Source organism: Thalia democratica, chromosome 5 (genome assembly GCF_965202585.1).
Source record: "Thalia democratica chromosome 5, ktThaDemo2.hap1.1, whole genome shotgun sequence".
Classification (NCBI taxonomy): domain Eukaryota; kingdom Metazoa; phylum Chordata; class Thaliacea; order Salpida; family Salpidae; genus Thalia; species Thalia democratica.
This window is the reverse complement of record NC_139169.1, coordinates 428,959-450,123: the sequence shown is the minus strand read 5'-3', so window position 1 is coordinate 450,123 and position 21,165 is coordinate 428,959. Positions and strand designations below refer to the sequence as shown.

General features: G+C 28.7%; 2 protein-coding genes across 2 annotated transcripts in view; both read left to right on the top strand.

The window, feature by feature from the left end:
• LOC145835977 (IgGFc-binding protein-like) overlaps window positions 1-21,165 on the top strand; it is a 68,334-nt gene that overhangs the window by 34,784 nt on the left and 12,385 nt on the right. The window contains exons 31-40 of the mRNA XM_082943750.1: window positions 15,848-16,057; window positions 16,377-16,580; window positions 16,891-17,091; window positions 17,274-17,393; window positions 17,690-17,896; window positions 18,040-18,264; window positions 18,493-18,684; window positions 19,140-19,337; window positions 19,842-20,006; window positions 20,417-20,581. Of these exons, the coding sequence (XP_082799876.1) occupies window positions 15,848-16,057; window positions 16,377-16,580; window positions 16,891-17,091; window positions 17,274-17,393; window positions 17,690-17,896; window positions 18,040-18,264; window positions 18,493-18,684; window positions 19,140-19,337; window positions 19,842-20,006; window positions 20,417-20,581 (1,887 nt within the window). The remainder of the gene's footprint in view (window positions 1-15,847; window positions 16,058-16,376; window positions 16,581-16,890; window positions 17,092-17,273; window positions 17,394-17,689; window positions 17,897-18,039; window positions 18,265-18,492; window positions 18,685-19,139; window positions 19,338-19,841; window positions 20,007-20,416; window positions 20,582-21,165) is intronic.
• Window positions 16-15,827, top strand: LOC145835978 (sushi, von Willebrand factor type A, EGF and pentraxin domain-containing protein 1-like). The gene is made up of 21 exons (XM_082943751.1): window positions 16-1,284; window positions 1,349-1,570; window positions 1,795-2,007; window positions 2,210-2,428; window positions 2,910-3,134; window positions 3,352-3,564; window positions 4,261-4,467; window positions 4,775-4,993; window positions 5,580-5,792; window positions 6,021-6,248; window positions 6,360-6,572; window positions 6,757-6,975; window positions 7,892-8,122; window positions 8,350-8,562; window positions 8,876-9,091; window positions 13,016-13,228; window positions 13,384-13,608; window positions 13,863-14,105; window positions 14,405-14,629; window positions 14,894-15,109; window positions 15,394-15,827. The coding sequence occupies exons 1-21, from the start codon at window positions 1,092-1,094 to the stop codon at window positions 15,438-15,440; spliced, it is 4,413 nt and encodes a 1,470-aa protein (XP_082799877.1). The 5' UTR covers window positions 16-1,091; the 3' UTR covers window positions 15,441-15,827.

The following is a 21,165-nucleotide window of genomic DNA, read 5'->3' as shown; positions in this document are numbered from 1 at the left end:
GTATGATTATGATAATCCGAATGAAAACGAGAATTTAAGGAAAAAATAATAATTTATTTCGATTGTCTCGTTATAAAGTTCGTTTAATAATTTTTTTTAAATTTTATTACGATTCGAATTGGTATATGTTTTGTACCAATAAGTACGAAATATAAAAACTTAAATGAAACCAACAATTTATCTCATAGTCTGCAAATTAGTAATCTTAATTCAATGGAACTTCAATTTTAAAGAACATAATAGAAACTCAACTTACTGCAAAAAAAAATACTGGAACTTTAATTCCTTTAGAAACTGTTCCAAAATAGTTGTCTAACGTTTTTAATTTGTTGTTAAAACCTGGCTTTTTTTAACAAAAGCTGTTTAAAAATTCTACTTTAAAACATAAAAAAAACTAACAATGCAGAGAAATTAAAACTTTTAGGTATGTTTTTTTTCTATAAAGAGTAGGTAAGGAGTTTGAAAACTAAATAACTTTTTTAACACTTAAAAATAAAAGTTAATATTGCTTTTATGCAATTTATAAACTGTTTTACTTAAATCTTGTACACGCAATAAACAGAAGTTATGTTTTTAAATTATGCTTTTGTAAACTGTAATATTTAAATTCAGTAAGTATTAATAAGTGATTTATACACTAACCAAACCAAAATGAGTATGTTAGCTTAAATAAATAACAACTTTTGACTGCTTGTCTGACTTAATTGAACCAAAACAATCAAAACAAGAAAATAATTTTAACTGCCAGTTACTTATTATGCAAAGACTTGTTTTGCGCTAACTTTATCAAAATTTAATTGTTGTTGCATGTTTAAAATCAGTAATTTTTGAAATTTTGATTTGCTTGTTTAAAAACTAACTTTAAACAAAGAACATAGATGCAGAGGGTTAGTTAAGTTTGAAAACTTTTTTTTATTTAATTAATCTTTTTTAAATGTTGACAGAAGTTACTTAATAAGTTAGATTCTTTTTTAAGTGACTATAAAACAAAAAATTTAACTTGTTACTTTTCTTTAGTCTTCTACTTCGGAAAAACTTATTTTAAAGAGTTTTATTTTTAAACTTAATCAGAAATAGTATGCCCCTTTCCAATGATAAACGACGAAAAAGTAATAGTGTTTAATAAGAACGATGATGTTGTAAACTTTGATGACGAAATAAAAGCAAATGACAAATTAAATTTCAAGTGTCCGGATGGGTATAATCTAATTGGTAGTAGATCTGCTGTTTGTAATAAGTTTGGGTCGTACGATTTCGAAAACGACTTCACTCCTACTTGCGAAGGTATAATGTTTAATTTTTTAATAAAAACTTCAAATTTATTTCACTTATACTTGAACTACTTTAGAAGTTAAATGTCCCCTTCCTATGATAAATAATGATCTACAAGACGATGAAAGTCCTGTAGAAATTGTGGACAACAATAAAGTTATCATTGTTGATCCAACTAAGTATAATGAAGTGATATACTTCAAATGCCAAGAAGGTTTTAAATTAGAAGGAGTTGAAAAGGCAGTTTGTCAAAAAGATGGACTTTTCCATTTAAAAGATGAACTACCTAAATGCAAAGGTATCTTCATTAAACCCTCTTTTTAATTGAAATGCTTTAAGCTCCTAGTAAAAGTTTGAATGTTATATCTACTATTTGATTTTTATTTATAGTTTACATATCTCAAGTTTATATTTTTTTAAAAACTGAATTTTTATTATGTTTAATGATTTTTTAAAACAGTATGAAACTTAATTATAGTCAGTTTGTTAAGTTTAAAAAATATAAGTTGTATAAACAAACAGAAATTTTGTGTCCTTTCCCAATGTTGCAAGACGAAAAAGTTATTGTCTTTGACATTATTGACGACATAATCAACTTCGAAGACAAAATAAAAGTAAATAAAGTGTTGACTTTCCAATGTCCAGAAGGGTACAACTTAGTTGGCAGTGAATTGGCAATTTGTAATAAGTCCGGATCAATTGAGTATGACACAGATGAACTACCACAATGCGAAGGTTGAATTATATAACATTACAAAATAACAGCCTTATTAGATATCTCTGTTTATTATATACTTTATCATAATACTTATTATTTTGACAAAATATTCGCTTACAATTTCGTAGTAAACTTTTAAACTAAAATTAAGAAAACAAGCAAGTAACGTATAATAATGTTCTCACTGTACAAATTTATAATAATAAAAAGCACGTTCAGAAATTTTATGTCCTCTTCCTATGATATCTGACGACAAAGTTCATATTTACGATGAAAATGGAACAGAAGTCAATAGAACTTCAGATGAAAAGTTTAAATATGGACAGAATATAAATTTCAAATGTGAAAAGGGGTACAAGTTGAAAGAAAGTGAAAATTCTACTTGCGATAAATCATCACAATTTAAATTTAACAAAGAAAAAGAACCAGAATGTGAAAGTTTGTTTTTATTGTAAAGTTTTAAAATCATTTAGATTTTTTGTTTAGTTAAAACTGTCATGTTACTTTGTACCTTGTTTATAAAGCTTATTTACAATTAGAAGATATATAAAATAATATTTCCTTTTGTTCGTTAACTTGAACAACTTTTTTACTCTTTCAACTACGCATTTGCTAAAATGTCATAAAATAATTTAGTTCTTTTTTTTTCTTTTCTTATAAACAACTCAGTAATTTTTTAATTTTATTAACTCTTGCCACTCACTGACATTGACTAAGTTTTGACCGAGTTCATAGAAACATAAAACAAACAAATGCAAGCGTTATTTGATCAAAGCCTGCACAATTTTAAGCTTTGAACTGTTAACAAACTGCGTACAATAAGTACTTTTAATACATTACAAAATAACAAACTGTATAATAATTTTCTCAAAAGCAGACAGCTTTTAACTTTTGAAACAACTAAGAATTTTTTAAACAGAAGACCCAGATTTTGATTTCACCGGTAACGATTATTCTGATGAGTTTTGCGAACCACCAAATAATATAACAAATGGTTATTACGAACCATTAAATGAGTTTTATGATGTATATTCAAATGTTACTTATTTTTGTGATGAAGGATATAAGTTAAATGGGTATCCAGGTCCTTATAATTGCACTGAGGAAACTGTTTTTGATATTGACGAGTATCCTAGCTGTGAAAGTTAGTTTTTGTTTTACTTAAAAACACAAGTTCTCATGCAACTAATTCACATGATCAACTTTAAAACAGATTTTAAAGCTTGAGAGTTTATTAAATTTCTTTTTTAGTTTTTATAACTTTCTGTTTTAAACCTACATTGTTAGAAAGTTAACAAGTTTTTTGTTAAACTAATTTTATTGAACTGTTCACATAAAGACAAACATCAACTTATCTTCAGAAATTGAGTGTCAACTACCACTAATAACTAACAAGATGGTAAAGATTCTGGACAAGAACAACGATCTTGTCCCGGTAGATGAAACATTAAATTTTAATTCAAACATACACTTCAAATGCAACATCGGATACAGATTAGTGGGATCCGATGAAGCTGTTTGTGACGTCAGTGGGGAGTTTATTTTCATTGATGGGGAAGAACCTAAATGCAAAGGTGACAAATTATATAAACCAAATTGTACAGACAGCAGAAGAAATTTTATTGGTAGAATTTAATTTTGTAGGAACACTAACAAAAAACCACTACTAATATATTACTAACTTTATCGTTAAATTTACACTAACTTTATAGGAGGCATGATAGTATTTCTTAATCGTTTAGTGAAACAATAAGTCCTAAAAAATGTTATAAAACTTTATAGTAAAGTTTTTAGTAATGAAACATAAAGTACTTTTTGTATACAGATAAAACTTTAACAGGGCATAAATTTTAACAAGTTTTATATTTTTAAACTAGTAAGCAGTTTTACTTTAAGAAAGTTTTAAGTACTACATTCTAATAACCAAATAGAAGAACTTACTTTTAAAACAATAAAAACACTAACAATTTAGTAGTTCATATTTATAAAAACTATAACAACTTATCATAAAATAGATTAAACGATGATATAGAAAATATGATAGTTTATTTTTAATCCTTGAACTTTTTAGCAGATTGCTATAGTTCAGTAGCAACAAAAAGTTTTTTAAGTTTTATTTAGTAGTTATAAAATCTACCAACTAACTCATTTACCAAGCGTGTTTGTTTAAAGCTTTTTTATAACGTCAAACACAATTAACAATAAAATAAAATACAATAATAATAAAAAAATATGGAATATGTTATAACAGTTTTTTTTTTAATTTACAGAGATAAGATGTTCATTACAAATTATTGAGGATGACAACATAAACATTCTTGATTCTAATTTCAAGAAGTATATTGGCGAAGACGTAGGATTCAGTGAAGTCATCCACTTTACTTGTCCTCAAGAGTATTATTTGGACGGATCTAAAGAATCAGTTTGTTTACCGAATGAGCAACTTCACTTCTCTGATGGTGTTCCTAGCTGTAAAGGTTTAAAGTGTTAATAAATCACTTAACTTGCTTTTGTAACTTCGTACAAGCATAAAAGGCGATTAAAATCTACGCTGCTAGAATTCTTAAATCTGGGTTATTTGAACTGTTTCTGTAATTTTATTACATACATGATTCGTTACATAACAGACCGGTTCAAATTCTTTTTTAATCTAATTTTTTTTTTAATAATATTTAAAGTGTCACTAAAGATCTCATTAATCTCATTTAACAACTCAGTGTAACATTGTTTCATGAAAGAATTTGTGAGCTAATAAATTTATAATTTGATTTCAACATTTCACAGAAATAAAGTGCTTGTATCCGACATTCGAGGACTCTAATGTGATGGTTGTGGATCAAACGAGGCAGCTGATGAAGCAGGAAGACTATGGAGACTTCAAACTGAATTTCGCCATCAATTTCAAATGCGAGAAGGGGTACAAATTAGTGGGTAGCGAAAACGCTGTTTGTAAGAAGGAAGGGAAATTTATGTACGGAAATGATAAGCCCCCTCATTGTGAAGGTTATTTATTTTATATTTGAAAGTTTTTATTCAATAAATTAATGTTTGATTTAATCTTTGTAATTTTACTTTTGATTTTAAATCAAGCAACTACAGTTCCCACCTAAAAGTTTAAACACAGCATTTATGAGGTTTACTGTTTCATAATTTATTGTAAATTAAAAGGATCATGATTTGTTGTTCAGATTTCATTTGTAACAGATGATTAAGATTCGGTAGATCCCCGTTTTACAAAATACTATAAAACAACAAATCTCGTAAGCTTCAAACTAAAATATTTTATCGTTACAAGTAAAAGAACCTATTTTTTTTAGTTATAGGTGTGCTTCAAATACACTTAAAAATGGTTTTAATGAAAAAGCTAAAATTGGAAAACAATTTGCAATCTAACTGTTATGGTTAGTAAAACCAACAAGATATAGATTGTTGTATATGCTATGTTTATACAGCTAACTACTTTAAACATGTACTGAGTTATAAAACGATAGTTTTGTTTCTTACATGCTTTTAAGCTTGAAGATTTATAAAACTTGTTCTTACCAAGCGCTTACTCAAATTTAATTGTGACGTCACTATCATTTTACAGAAGTAGAATGCTCGTACCCGATGGGTTTGGATGACAACCTGCTCATAACAAACAACGATGGAGTAGAGTTGGAAGAAAGTGACAAGTTGAAGTACGAGGAAGTTGCCAAGTTTGAATGCAAACCAGGTTACAAATTAGATGGTAATAGTGAAGCTGTTTGTGATGAAACAGGAGTGGTATCAACTGAGGATGGTAATATGCCCACTTGTGAAGGTAATTAATTAAATAAATACTAAAATCATATATAATAAACTTTATAAACTTATTGTTTCAAAAAAAAGCTAGCTATAGTGTTACTTTATTTGTGAGCTAAAGTTTTATTTTGTACTTTTTCAAACATTAAACTTAACTAAAATAAAAATAGCTTGACTTAACTTTATACATATTGAAAATAAAAATTTGTTTGTCTAACTTAATATAACTTAATACTTCATGTTACAGAGATAGAGTGTCCTCTGCCCATGTTGAATGAGGGTCTGCCAGTCGAAGAGTTCATGAAACTCGTCTTCATTGTAGATGATAGTGGAATTGCTTTGTTCGATCCAACAAAGTATAATGAAGTGATATACTTCAAATGCCAAGAAGGTTTTAAGTTAGAAGGACCGGAAAAAGCAGTTTGTCAACAAGACGGACTTTTCCATTTAAAAGATGAACTACCTAAATGCAAAGGTGTCCTAACTAAACTTTTCTAAACTTGAACATTGAGAGAATTTAAATATGAAACTTTTCCTTCATAGATTGTAATTGACTAAAAGTACAATAAAACTAAAAATTATACAGAGATTCTCTGTCCATTTCCAATGTTACAAGACTACAGGGTAACTGCATTTGATGACGAGAACATAATTCTTGATAAAGATGAGAAATTTAAATTAAACCAAGTACTAAACTTCAAATGTCCTGACGATTTCAATTTAGTCGGTAGTGAGCATGCAACTTGTGGGGATTCGGAAACCTTTTATTTTGATGAAATTGAGCAACCTCATTGTGAAGGTACTAAAAGTATATATTTACATCGTCACTTACGATTAAATAATTAGTAAAATACTAATTCAAATAGCGTTGGTGTTTGATCAATAACTTTTTGATCTGGTACCCGCGTTACAAAGCAAAAATTAAGTTTTAAAATCTATATAAGAATTTTAGTACATATGTACCTTTTGATACATTTTTTCAGAAATATTGTGTCCTCTCCCAATGATATCTGATGACAAAATTCATATTTACGATGAAAATTACAAGGAAATAAATAGAACTTCAGATGAAAAGTTCAAGTATGGAGAAAATATAAATTTCAAATGTGAAAAGGGGTACAAGTTGAAAGAAAGCGAAAATTCTACTTGCGATAAATCATCACAATTTAAATTTAATAAAGAAAAAGAACCAGAATGTGAAAGTTTGTATATGTTACTTACTTTTCATTTTGTAATATATAAAAAAGAATTATCTCAACTCTATCCATAATTTTCTATAAAATTGCTAAAGTATTGTAAGAGTTTTAGGTTGGTTTTAACATAACAAACAACTTTTAAGCGCATATATATTGTTTCTCTTGCTTGTTATTGTTTTATAGGTCTTTGAAAAATTTATATGTGACTAAGTATATTTCACTGTAAACAAAAAGTATCTGATAATGTAATAAGCTGGGTAAAAGCTTTTCAGACATAAAAAAAAGTGAAAAATAAAACAAAGCAATGATAAAAAATAAAAACAAAACAAAGTTAAGCATTAATGTTTTGTAAAAAATAATCTATGATAAATTTTAAGTGAGAGATAAAATACGTAAGCTAACTTCAAGTGAGACAAACACTAAACTTAAGTGTAGTTTATAAAACTTTAAACAAGTATAATATAAAGGTTTTTACTCATTAAACATTTTAAAATCTAATACATTTTTGTTTAGACTTTAGAAGCTGTAAACACATCAGATTTAAAAACGGGGATTTATTTTTTTAAATGGCTTTTTAAAAAAAACTTAACGCAAAAACTCATACATATATAAAAATAAGCATATAAGTAGACAAAAAAAGGCGATAACAATCAAAAAAACACACATTAAAAACAAATTTTAAGCTTTCCTTAGCGTAGTGTGGACATGACATTATAAAACAAGTTCATTTATCTAGTTTATGATTTTTATCCTGTTAGCAATAAAAGTCTGAAGAGCTGTTATTAAGAATTTTTTGTCACACAAACAAAGTTAAACTAAAACACATTCAAAAATGTTTTATATCCTTTCTACAACTCTGTATCATCATATATATTATTTAAATAGTACGCTGAGCAAAAAAATAACTCTTAAAATATTGTAGAAGATCCAAATTTTGACTTTGATTTTACTGGTAACGATTACTCTGATGAATTTTGCGAACCACCAAATAATATAACAAATGGTTATTACGAACCATTAAATGAATTTTATGATGTGTATTCAAACGTTACTTATTTCTGTGATGAAGGATATAAGTTAAATGGGTATCCAGGTCCTTATAATTGTACTGAAGAAACCGTTTTTGATATTGACGAGTATCCTAGTTGTGAAAGTTAGTTTGAGTTTATATAAGTTAATATTTTACGCTTTATTCAAATTAAAATAGAAACTAATTATTCTGTTTATAAAGCTTTTCGTTTACTTTTCCTTTTTTTTAAGTTAATGGTAAAATAATTTTTTTTCTAATAAAACTCTTGAACAGATGTTTGCAAATATTTTTTAACTTTCTTTTGTTTAGATATTCTAATTATTCTACTAAATTTATAATTTTTCAATCAGAAATTGAGTGTCCGTTCCCGAAACTAGCCGACAAAAGAATCAACTTCAAAGACGAAGAAGGAAATGTTTTAGATGACGGGGTGAAGTATGTCTACAATGACGTCATAGTGTTCAATTGTGACGTGGGCTACAGACTTATTGGGAGCGAAAATGCTATTTGTTCCAGGAATGAAATGTTCACTTTCATCAACGATGAGAAACCTCAATGCGAAGGTTGTTAAAATCTTTTATTTATTATATTAATTTATTAAAACATATTTTTCAAGCAAACGTTATCAAGCTTAATCATTAGTAGTTTTATTGTGAGTCTTGTACTTAATTCTCTTTTTAAAGTACATTCATTTTCTACTTGAAGTTCATAAAACTTTAAAATTGCAGAGTTTTATTCATATTTCTTTTAATATAAAGTTTATAATCGAACATGTGATAGTTCAAACCGATAAACCTAATACAGAGTTTTCGTGCAAAAATTGTTCCCAATTAAAACATCATACAACTTATCACACTTTTCATAATATTTCAACAGAAATCTTATGCCCACTACCGATGGTGAACGACGACAGAGTTTTGATCGTTGATGACGGCGACAACATCGTGATTGATGACGTCACTGTCAACACGAAGATCAACTTCATTTGTCCGACCAACCACGTGATTGAGGGCATGAACTCTACAGTTTGCGGCGAGGACGGAAATTTTAATTTGAACGGAGATCAACCTACTTGTATGGAACAGAAAACAGGTATTAGTTTTATTGTATTAAATAATAAAAACGTGAAGTAAATCAAGTTAACATTGTTAATTTATGTACAGTATTATTCTAATATTGTTTTTAAAAACTGTCGATCTTAAAAATAAAAAAATTCATATGGTCTAAAATTTAAGCTTAGTAATTCAAGTTTGTTCTTTTTTAAAACTCTTTAGATTATTTTTAGCACAATTAAAGCTAAATCATACTTTCAACGGTATATCCTAAATTGAGTACGAGCAAAGTAACTTAACAAAAAAAGTTTAAATTGATTATATCAAGTATACCACAACTTATCTTAATGAGTTCATAAAACTGTTTTTAAAAATAAAAAAAAAGTTTTGAATTTAAGAATTATCAAATGCAAAAAAAAAATTTAATGAAACAAAAGAAAATTATAGTTAAAAAATACATAAAGTTTTTAATTTTTAACAAATAGTACTTTAATATTCATTTTATTTAGATATTTTTGATATAGCTGTTAATATAGACATAGAAAATAAACAGGTATTTATTTTTATCTTAAAGTAGTTAACAACTGGGCTTCGCTAAACAATTAGCCTAGTAGTTAATATTAATTAATAGCTTAACAAAAATAAACTTTTGAATATCTGACTGAATTTCTTTTAAACAAAGTTTTGCAGACACAAATACTTAAACATTAAATTTTTTTTATAAAAGCTGATGTATGAAATTACTTAACTTTTACTATCAAAACCCGATTTTATTTATTTAATTAAACCTTCCTAAGTCAAAAAGAAGCTATAAGTATATATAAAGTCGATTTAAGATGTTAGTAAATAACTATTTGAATAAAATTATAATAAATAAGTCATTCAAAAGATTTTTTTTTAATTATTTACCAACATACTTTTTTTTTATACATAATTCAATAAAAACACAAAAGTTCTGTAATTATATTTTATTAAGTTATTTAAAATCAAATTTAATTTTTTATTTCCAAGTAGTCTTCATCCATTTTAATTATTTTCTTTTGTTTTATGTTCTAATTATCAACAGTAAGAAAGAACCAAGTAGATTTTTGTCAAAAAATTATGTTTCCAACTTTATAAACTCTAAAATGCATTTATACTTCTTGCTATTAGTTTTATCTTTGAAAAAAAACTTTTTTTGATTTTTACACCTACAAAATGTATTTAAAGTACAAGTTATGCTAAGTTTTATGCAGCCAAAATCGTCATAAATCCAATTTTTAAACCTACATCGTACAGACTATAAACAAACAAACTGTAAATTTAAATACTGGATCTCAAACTTAAAACTACATATGTCTCGACATAACATTGTATTTAAATCATTAAGTTAGTTTAATTGCAAACAATGTAACGCATATTTATAGTTTTAAGATGGAAAACATTTTTTTTCAAAAAAACTACTTGAATCAAACTTAATATTGAAATTTTCTTTTGGTGGTTCTCCTTTTCAGCGCCTTATCGTGGTTCTTCTTCAGGGTTCTTTTGTACAGACTCTTGCTTTTCGGAAACACGTCAAAGTCCGGGTTGTCCACGTGAAAAGGTTTCGGCTTCGGTTTGGCATGTCTCGGTCTGCCTACTTTCAAAACCTTCTTCGGTTGTTCAATCGGAGGCTTTGGTTCCTCTTGCACCTTGTCAGTTGCGGGCTGGAGAAATTTTGACTCCTCCAGTATCTTATCAGCCGAGATCTGGCAAAATAATAAAACTTTGCATATTTTCAAAATTATGTTTTTGTTATGCAAAACAAAATGATTGAACCTTTAAAAAAATTCAACGAGTATAGTTTTGAGGTAATCTTTTTCAACCTACTAATAAAAATGCAGAAGCTACTTAAAATTTTTGGCTGAAAGATGCACAAAAAAAGAACTCACTACTTTCTCGGATTCTTGTCCTTCTTTCGCTTTACTGATATTTGTTTCAGACACCTTTTTGACATTTTTCTTCCACCTAAAGGGTCTCATCAGAATTCTAAATATGAAGCAAACAGCAGTCTTCATGTCATTGAATATAGTTCTGGTCAGCCTTATAACCATTGATTTCATTCTGTTGATGAAAATATTTTGATAAAACTTTTAACTCTAAACTACTTTAAAGTATTTTCTAAATTGTTTTACCATTACAAGTACTACCATTACAGAATGGTTTGTAAAAATAATGCTTTTAACCATGAATTTAAAGTTGAACCTATAAATTTGACTTTACATTTAAAAAATACAAGAACAAATAAGAATACTCACTGTGACCCAAGTTCATAAAGTGTAATGAAGAGAATGAGAAACGACAGGAAAAATTCCTCCAGAAGTTTCTTGTTTTCATTGCTCTTCATGAATTCCTCAAAATTATTTTTGAGCTCGTTATATTTCAGCGTTGCTACTTTAATTATCAGCTCATCCAGTGGCATCTTCTTCGGCTTGTGCCAAGGGTTGATCTTTTCTAGCATCTCACTCCACGGCAGTTCGTAGAAGCTCTTTTCCTCTTCTTCTTTTTCTTCATTTCGGAGCTGCTTTTCAAGATGGCTCCTCAGAGCTTCTATTCCATCTTCGTACAGTTCGCTTCCCTTGTTCCAAACTGACTCGTACAATGTTGGCTGGGGCGTGGCCCAAAAGTAGCCCTGGCTGATTGGTAGCTGGGGCATGGTCGGCATACTGCTTGGTTGGTACATCCATGGTAAAGTACCGCTACAGCAGAGAAACGTGACCAAAAATACGGGGACATTCAGTATCCGATTGTTAAACATTTTTATCATGTTAACTAAATTGTTTGTGGTTTTTAATTTATTTCCTTTTTCAGTTTTAATGTAAAACTCGCGTAGTACGTAACAATGCTTGAAAACTATCGGTTGCTATGTAACTTGTTAAAATTGTTTAAATTAACTACGTAGTTTTTTGATAAAAATGTCATCTGCAAAATCTAGGCTTCTGATTGGCTAACATTTTACTTCTTTTTATTTTAAGTTTTATTTTATAATTTTCTACTCTATTTGTTTAGTACAATATTATTTATAAGTTTAATTTATAAGTTCTATAATTATTGTTTAAAATACTTTTCACTAAGGTTACTTTAACAATGATTTTTTTAGGACAAAGTTGAAAGGTCTGATAAGATTTTAAAACATAATGCATTTACTTTAAGTAGATTAAGTGCAGCCTAAATAATTTCTAATAAAAATAAATGAAAGTTTGTTGTAGTTGTAATGTATAAAAACTTTTTATTGAATATGAGTCTATAAGAAAAAGTATTTATCAAAATTAATCCTATATAATTTTAGTTTTTATTTTATTTTTATTCTTTATAAAAACTTTACTTATAGTTGTTTATAGTTTCTGAATTTTCTTTAATTGAAATAAACATACATTCTTAACTCACTATTAAACGAACTTGTAAAAAATTTGTGATGAGTTTTAAACAATTATATTTAATTATTGCTTTATATTTACATAAGCAATATAATTTATTGTTTTAATAACAAGAAATAAATGTTTATATACTACTTAAACCTTATTTAGGTATAAAAAAAAATTATTTCATTAGCACAAAAAGTTTTCATCCAATAGTAATGTTTTAGTGAACATTTTAATCCACAATTTTTTATCTAACAATAGTTGTGTTCCATTGCTACTTTATATTTAAGCTTTAAATACAAAATTTATCACTTCTTTAAAATCACAGAAATCAAATTTCCATTAGTTCTCTGGGTATGACTTATCATAGAGTATTTCCCTCTACAAATAATGAAAAACAAGTTTATACCCGTGACTTTTAAAAAGTCATCCATTTTTAGTCATTTTTAGTATAACATGTTTTTTATAAGATTAATGCATTTTTACTATAACATGCTTTACTCAATTATTTTCTTCAATTCAAAGAAATCAAATGTCCATTTATTTAAGCTATTTATACAAAATTTAACCAACTGTTTCCACAGGGGTCAAGTGTCCACACCCGATGGTTGATGACGACAAACTGTACGTAGTTGATGACGACGGAAACAGATCGGGCGAAGAGGATCAGTTCGATGCAGGAGATCACGTCCACTTCAAATGCGAGAAGGGATACAAATTGGCGGGAAGCAAACACGCTGAGTGCGGAAAATATGGCTCTTTTCAGTATAGCGATGAGGAGTTGCCCACCTGTGAAAGTTTGTTTTTTTGTAAAAGTTGTGAGAAGTAAAATTTAATAACTAAAGTCTAATTATAGGGTTAATAATATTCTTAAACTTTAAACTTAGTAAGAAGTCTTTAAAGTAGTTGAAAAAATTACATCAGTTGAAATAAAAGTGCAAAAATTAAACAGAGGATCCAGACTTCAATTTTGAGGGAAACGATTACAATGACGACATTTGCTTTCCGCCAAACAACATAACAAATGGTTACTACGAACCATTAGATGAATTATATGAGATATACTCGAATGTTACATATTATTGTGATGAAGGGTATTACATGATGGGTCTTGAAGGTCCTTATAATTGCACTGAAGAAGGAGAGTTTGATATTGAAGAGTACCCAACATGTGAAAGTTTGTATTTTTGTTTGATCATTATGTATAAAAACACTAAATTAAATAGTTTGTTTATACTTTTACTTTTTGTTTCCTTGGAAATTAAACAGTTGTTTTCGTTTCCGGCGTTGAACGTCAATCCTGTGATTTTGAAAACACTCCAGACTTTTTAAGTTATTTTGTCAGTTCAAAAGATACAGAAAACGATTTCGTTGTTCTGTTTTTAGCTTTTATTAAACACTAATTTCAAACACAAACAATGTTCAAAACAGAAATAAAATGCCCAGTACCGATGTTGGATGATAGCAACGTTGAAATATTTCATGTTAATCAAACTGATAAAGATGAAGCCGATAACATTAAAATAAATACTGATGAAGTTGATTATATAAATTACAACAATGAAATTGAATTCAAATGTAAGAAAGGATTTAAATTGAGTGGAAGTGACAAAGCTACATGCGGTAAAAATAATAAAATCATCTACAATGGGGATGATATGCCTAAATGTGAAAGTTTGTTTTTGTAAAATTTAAATTTGTAAAATGTAAAATCATATAACAAATTTCATTAAGAGTATGGCCCATTGTTTCTTTTTGTTTCTGAATCGTTTGTTAAACTTTTAAAGCGTATGTATCTTTACTTACTTAGTTGGGCTCTTTTCAGTATAAAAGAAAACACCGTTCAATTAGTTTTTAAAATAATACTTTTTTGGAATAATAAGTTACCTTTTCATATCAACAGCTTTTTAAGCTTCATAATTTTTTTAGTATAAATACTAAATTTTGAAAAACCATTACCATTACAAAAACAGAAGACCCAGACTTCGATTTCACTGGTAACGATTACTCTGACGAGTTTTGCGAACCACCAAATAATATAACAAATGGTTATTACGAACCATTAAATGAATTTTATGATATTTATTCAAACATTACTTACTTCTGTGATGAAGGATATAAGTTAAATGGATATCCAGGTCCTTATAATTGCACTAAAGAAACTGTTTTTGATATTGACGAGTATCCCAGTTGTGAAGGTATGACAATTTATAAGAGTTTTTTTACATTTTGGTTTAGAATGTGTAAAAGAACTGTAATCAATCTTACAAAAGTAAACTTTTAGAAAAATTTGTTCGAATAACTTTGTTTTCACTTATTTGGAAAGTCAAGTAAAGTTAGTTACCACAACATAAATCAGTGTTCTTGAAATTCAAAAACACTTCATATTTTATCTAGAAAACAGCAGAAATTTTTGTTCACCGTTCAAAGGTAACTACGTAAAAATTAACAAACTTTAACAGAAATAGTGTGTAAGTACCCAGTGTTAGTCGATGATAGAGTTGTGGTAGTGGATGAAAATGGAAATGTGCAGAGTGAAGATGACACTTACAAGTATGGAGATGTGGTGAAGTTCGAGTGTAATGATGAGGGATGGGAATTGGTCGGAAGCATGAACGCGTCGTGCGATGAGGACATGAATTTTGATTATCACCACCAGGATCTACCCCAGTGTGCTGGTATATAACACATATTAGATTCTTCATAAAATCTTAACTTGGTTTTAAATGTTTACTTTTAAAATTAAAATATACGACAAAAACAACTTTAAGCTTTACAAATTTTGTCCTTTTAATCTATTTCGTCTTATTAATGTTCAAAGCTTTTTTTATTAGTTTACATGTACATAAACCAAAATTACAAACCTAAAGTTGTAACCATTTGAAGCGTTCGTTAAAAAATTTAAGTAAAGAAACTTAACATTTCAATGATACTTAACTTGAAAAAAAAACTTGAATCACAGTACTGCAACGAACTTCAAAAAAGGTAAGAAAACTTAGAAAAGTGTAATTGTTTGACCTCTGTAACACAAATTATTTGAAATTTTCTATTAAAATGCATGGAATGAATGTGATTGAACTGATTTTGTTTGTGACTTGTTGCTGTATAGGCTGATTTGAAAAACTACAAGAATAAAACTAAAGCAGAAAAAAAAAATGTAATAAAAAAATTAAAAACGAATTAATTATTTTTGACTAATTTCTAATCAAGTCGAATGTTTTGTTGAGTTTAATATTTATGTTGTAATTGACGTCAAAACTAACCAAAAATATTGATTCAGTAAACCACTAACACATTATACTTGTTTCAAACTGTATATAATCAATATGTAATAAAATTTAATATCACCGACGCCGCCATAATCATACACAGAAAAACGTAAGTATATGATTAAAACTAAAGCTTTAAACCAATAGAAATAAGATGTCTGTACCCGAGATTGGGCGAAAAAGTGCAAGTGTTGGACGACCAGGGCGTTGTTCTCGATCGTGGGGAAAACCCTACTTTCGCGTACAACAGGGAAGTGTTTTTCGGATGTCCGGATGATAAGCACAAGTTTGTGGGAAGTGAATCTGCTGTTTGTTTGGATGAAGGATTCAAATTGAAGTTTTTTCCACAATGTATTGGTTAGTAGAATACTTATTAATTAGATACTAAACAAAAAATATTATATAAAAATACTTAAAAATGAAACTCTAAATATTTTTATAACCTTTAGTTTTTTAAACTTTAACGAGGCACAATCAAAAATAGATTTTTAACTTAAAAACCATATTATAAATGAATATAAAAAACTAACAAATGTTTTAAAGCTTTGCTTAAAATATAAAAATTACAATCAAGTACAGAAACTATTCATACTCGTTACAAACACATACGAGCATGTTTTTCATCAGTGTCAACAACTCACTGCAAACTTCTTCAACTAGTTTCATAAACTTTCAGAGATCGAGTGTCTCCTCCCGATTTTCGACGGAGGAATCCTGATTGTCGACGATAAAGGAAACAAGTTCGATGAATCTGTAGAAATGTTACCGCTAGATAGCGTGATACACCTGACGTGTGACGAGGGGTACAAATACGTTGGCGACGAAACTTCTGTTTGTCAGAGAGATGAAACTTTTACACCCACAAAAGGAGAATGTATAGGTTGTTCTTCTGGTGTATTCGGATGTTTTTATAATTCTGTAGCCGAAGTTAATTTTATTAATATAAAGTGTTAAGTCTTAATTAAAAGTTTTAAAAATGTAAGTTTAAAAGTTTTTTAAATTTACATAAAACAAGATGGAAATCAAGTCTATTGGATTTTCCATGCTTTAAACCCACTTAAGCTTTCACAATTATTTTTTTGTTTTAAACGAATATCCAATCATTTTATTTACATGCATGAAATAATGAACCTTACAGTTATTAAGTAAAGTGTAATTTTCAAGTTTGCTAATTATAAACAAAATCTCAGAAATCAAGTGCAAAGTGCCGATGATGGCAAACATGAAAGCAACAAACAACAACGAACAAATACAACTTCCATCATTTGTCAGTTACAACGACGTAGTTGATTTCGAGTGTGATGAGGGATTCTTGTTGGACGGATCAGATTCTTCTGTTTGCACTGAAGATGAACAACTAGATGTACACGAAGACATGCCTACTTGCAATGGTGAGAATATTTATAATTCAAAATTTATGTAAGTATGTTTTAATATCAACTTTAAAGTAGACTGTAAGACTCTGAAAGGTTTAACGTGCTGAAATTTACAAAATCAAAGTTTTTTAATTCTTAATGTTATAGATGTTATAAAATGTTATTATTTCTGTTTTTATTTATAAACATTTATTCAGATATAAATGAATGTGATGAAGACGTTTGTGGATCAAATGAAGTTTGCATGAACTCTGTTGGCAGTTTCATTTGCCAATGCGAAGAAGGTTATACGAGAAATCAAGACGACACTTGCGAAGGTTGACAATTATACTTATAAGTTAAATACTATTTTGAAATATATAATATCTGATTTCTAATACACCGAACCAAATTAAACTTTTGCTCAAATACTTTGAAACAAAATGTCAACACAGTGCTGACTTTATAACTCCATTTGTAGTTTGTGAAAAAATGCTTTATTTTTGGTATTAAGTAAATCTACAGCTGCAACTTACTAAAAATCAGGCCACGTTCAATGCTAATAAAAAATAAGTATTTTTTAAGTAATTAAGCATATACAAAAATCTAATTATTTTATTTAACTCTCTCACAGAAATTGAATGCGACTTACCGATGTTTGACGACAAACAAGTGAATGTGACAAACAGTCCGAACAGTTCGGTTAATGTTGAGACCATCAAGTACAGAGATGTGGTCCACTTCAAATGTCCCACAGGGCTGATTGTAAATGGGACGTCCAACGGTACTTGTACGGCAGACGGGATGGTTGAAATACAGGGACCGAATCCTAATTGTAAAAGTAATTTGGTTGATTATGCCATTTAGATTTTTAGCGTGAAAAATATTAATAATTTCAAACTTTTTATGTTTATTAACATATTGATAAAGTATTAAAATTATAAAAAAAGACAACCTTAACCTTTTTAATATTTTTTTACACAGAAGACCCAAGTTTTGATTTTAGTGGAAATGATTACTCCGATGTGTTCTGTGAGCAGCCGGAAAATATAACAAACGGTTATTACGATCCGCTAGCTGATGATTATGAAGTATTTGAAAACGTCACTTTTTATTGTGATGAAGGTTACGAGTTGAAAGGATTCCCTGGACCTTATAATTGCACTGAGGATGGAACTTTCGACATTGAAGAATATCCTACTTGTGAAGGTGCGTGTTGTTGTTTTTTTTTACGATCTTTTTTGTATCAAACGCATCTTGAGGCTTAAACAAGCGTAAAAATTACTAAATGTGTGAAGAGATTTTAAGATCTAAATAGATTTTTCGTGGTTTTTTTTTTAGCTTCTAATAAGAACCACAAACTACAAGTTTTTAAAGAACTGCTGTAGTAGAACAAAAACTAACAAATTAAGTTGCAAAAACAAGCTTGTATTTCAGAGATAAAATGCGGAGAAGTGCCAGATGTCCCCAACTCAACAAGGAATCCTGAGAACGTTGATGGATTCAATTCAATCGGAGATTCGATCGAGTACTCTTGTTTGAGAGGATACAAGATGAACGATCCCTCGCTGGAGACTGTAACTTGCACTGAATCCGGCGATTACTCCAATGACTTCCCTGTTTGTGAAGGTTTGTTCCAAAAAGAAGTGTTTCTGAGTTTTTAAGATATACCTTAGTTTATTTTTCTATGTTACTTGTTCTATATGTGTGTTAATTATGATAAAAGCCAAGTAAAGTTAAACAAACAAAAACTTTTTCTTGTTCTTATAAAGTTACAGTAATAACATTATAATATTTGTAATACTTAGGCTGCTCAAAACTTCCTAATGTGTCAACTATTTTTTGTGGTTTAAGCTAAAAAAGCTTTGCTTTGTAAGACTTTCAACAATTAACACAATACGTTTTCATACGCTTGCCAACTTGTTATTTTTATCTGCTATACGTATCGGTGTAATTTAAGTGAAACAAGTATTTTGTGAGTTTTTTTGTTTTCTTTTATCTAAAAAGCTACATAAAAACATTAATTTGATTATACCATACCTATTTACGTTTTGTAAATAATGCTCAACAAAAACTCCCAACAGAGATCTTGTGCAAGCGTCCTGACTTCCCTGGAGTGCTGATCTTAGACGAGAACAACGATGAAGTGACGCAAGAAGAATTCAACGTCGACAATCAGGTGTTTATGTCTTGTGAGCCTGGCAAGCAATTGGTGGGATCCGATGATGCTGTTTGCGATGAAGACGGAGATTTCAAATACGAAGATCAGCCCCAGTGCGTTGGTGGGTTCAAGTTGTTGTTTACTATATTTTTGGCTTTTGTACTTTTGGTTAGGAAATATTTATCTTAATTCAACTGAAAAACTTCATAAAATATTTATAGTCAAGTTGGCTAAAACTGTTTTTATATACGTTGTTTTTTTGATTAAGCTTCGTCTTAGACCGTTTAAGATTGAAACTGTGCACTAAACTATGTTCTTAAGAGTTTATTCTGTTTACAGTGTTATACGTTTTGATTTTTCGGAAACTAATAAAATATCTCAACTTCTAGAGGAGAAATTATATTTATTAAATTCTTTCAATAAATTTTAAAGCTATTTACAGTATAACAAACTTATAAATCGTTCATTACATTTATATACTACACTTTAGAACTTGTAATACTTCTAACTCTAAGTAACATTTTTAAAGCTTTAAAAAAACAGTCAAATACAAAACTTCAACGTACTAGAATAAGAATGATATTTTTATCATTTGAAGTTTGTGTACTAGATAAAAACTAAACAGAGATCGAATGCGGGGATCCACCGAATGTGAAGAACGCTGAGTTTGTTTTGTCCAGCGACGAGAAATCAGCTGTTTACAAGTGTGACGACGGGTACAATATGGAGGGTAACGATGACGTCATATGCGATTTTGAGGGCAACTGGTCAGATCCCCCCAAGTGCATCAGTAAGTTAAACTTTACAAGATTTTCATAAAATTAACTGATTTTACAAGCATCTTTTGGTTTATATATATCACTTCAAAGTAATTTTAAAATTAACTTAAAACAAAAACATAAACTTGAAACTATTAAATTTCATGTTACTTTTTTCTAAACAACTTTTTAGTTTAGTTTTGTAGTCCTGTAAGTGACAATAACTTACTGAGAACATTTTTAAAAATTAATAAAACTGTTAATAATTGTACTTAAAACACATACTTTTTGTATATGCATCTAAGTTTAGAATACCAAAACCATTCTCACTGAGAATTTATATTAACTAAAACATCTTACCAGTTATATGAGAGTGTACTCTTTTAATTTTTTAACGACATTTAAAACGACACTTTCTAAACAACAATCAATAAACAAACAGAAATAGACTGTGGGGAACCCCCTAACATAAAGAACGGCAACTTCACGTATTTGGACGACCACCAGGTCCTGTATGAGTGTTTGGAGGGGTTCGAAGGTAGTGAGGAGGACATGAGTGTTAGGTGTGAAAATGATGGAAATTGGGCTCCTCCTCCTCAATGTGACGGTTTGTAATATTTATTTGAGTTTATTTTGAATAAACTAGAACGTTGTAACGTAAAAATAAACGAATTAAATACTTAAACGAGTTTCGTTGAACAAATTTGAAGTTTGTAAGGATAAACATGTTGTATCAACTTGTATACTTTTGTTAATGATGTAGAAAAAAACTATACTTATAAAACGTCTAATTGCACTTAAACGATGTAATGAAACTAACATTTCATTTTAGTATTTTAAAGCTTGTGAATAAATATGAAATTTTTTGTAACAATAAAAGCTTTTCCAAAACATTTTTCAGCATTTTCAAAACAAGCTTTTCCAAAACAATTTTTATAACTCTTAAAACAATTTTCTAAAACAATAAACAACATTGTTTACTTAAAGGAGTTACATTTATTTCAGTGCTTATAAAACGGAATTTTACTTGCAGTAGCAGTAGCAGTATCAGGTGTTTGGTAAAGCTCGAAATGTTGTATTATAAAATGTTTAAGTTTAAATCTGAAATACTTTGTTTTCTTTAGTTTAAGATACTTCTTGTTACTTGTGTTCAACTGTTGTTTTGTTAGTGTGTCGTGTGACTACTTTATG

What these genes read in the sequence shown, in the direction of transcription:
- LOC145835978 (XM_082943751.1), top strand. Translation starts at nt 1,092, where the DNA reads ATGATAAACGACGAAAAAGTAATAGTGTTTAATAAGAACGATGATGTT. An exon ending in CTTCACTCCTACTTGCGAAG is followed by an intron (nt 1,285 to 1,348) that starts GTATAATGTTTA and finishes GAACTACTTTAG; the next exon opens with AAGTTAAATGTCCCCTTCCT. An exon ending in TGATATGCCTAAATGTGAAA is followed by an intron (nt 14,106 to 14,404) that starts GTTTGTTTTTGT and finishes TTACAAAAACAG; the next exon opens with AAGACCCAGACTTCGATTTC.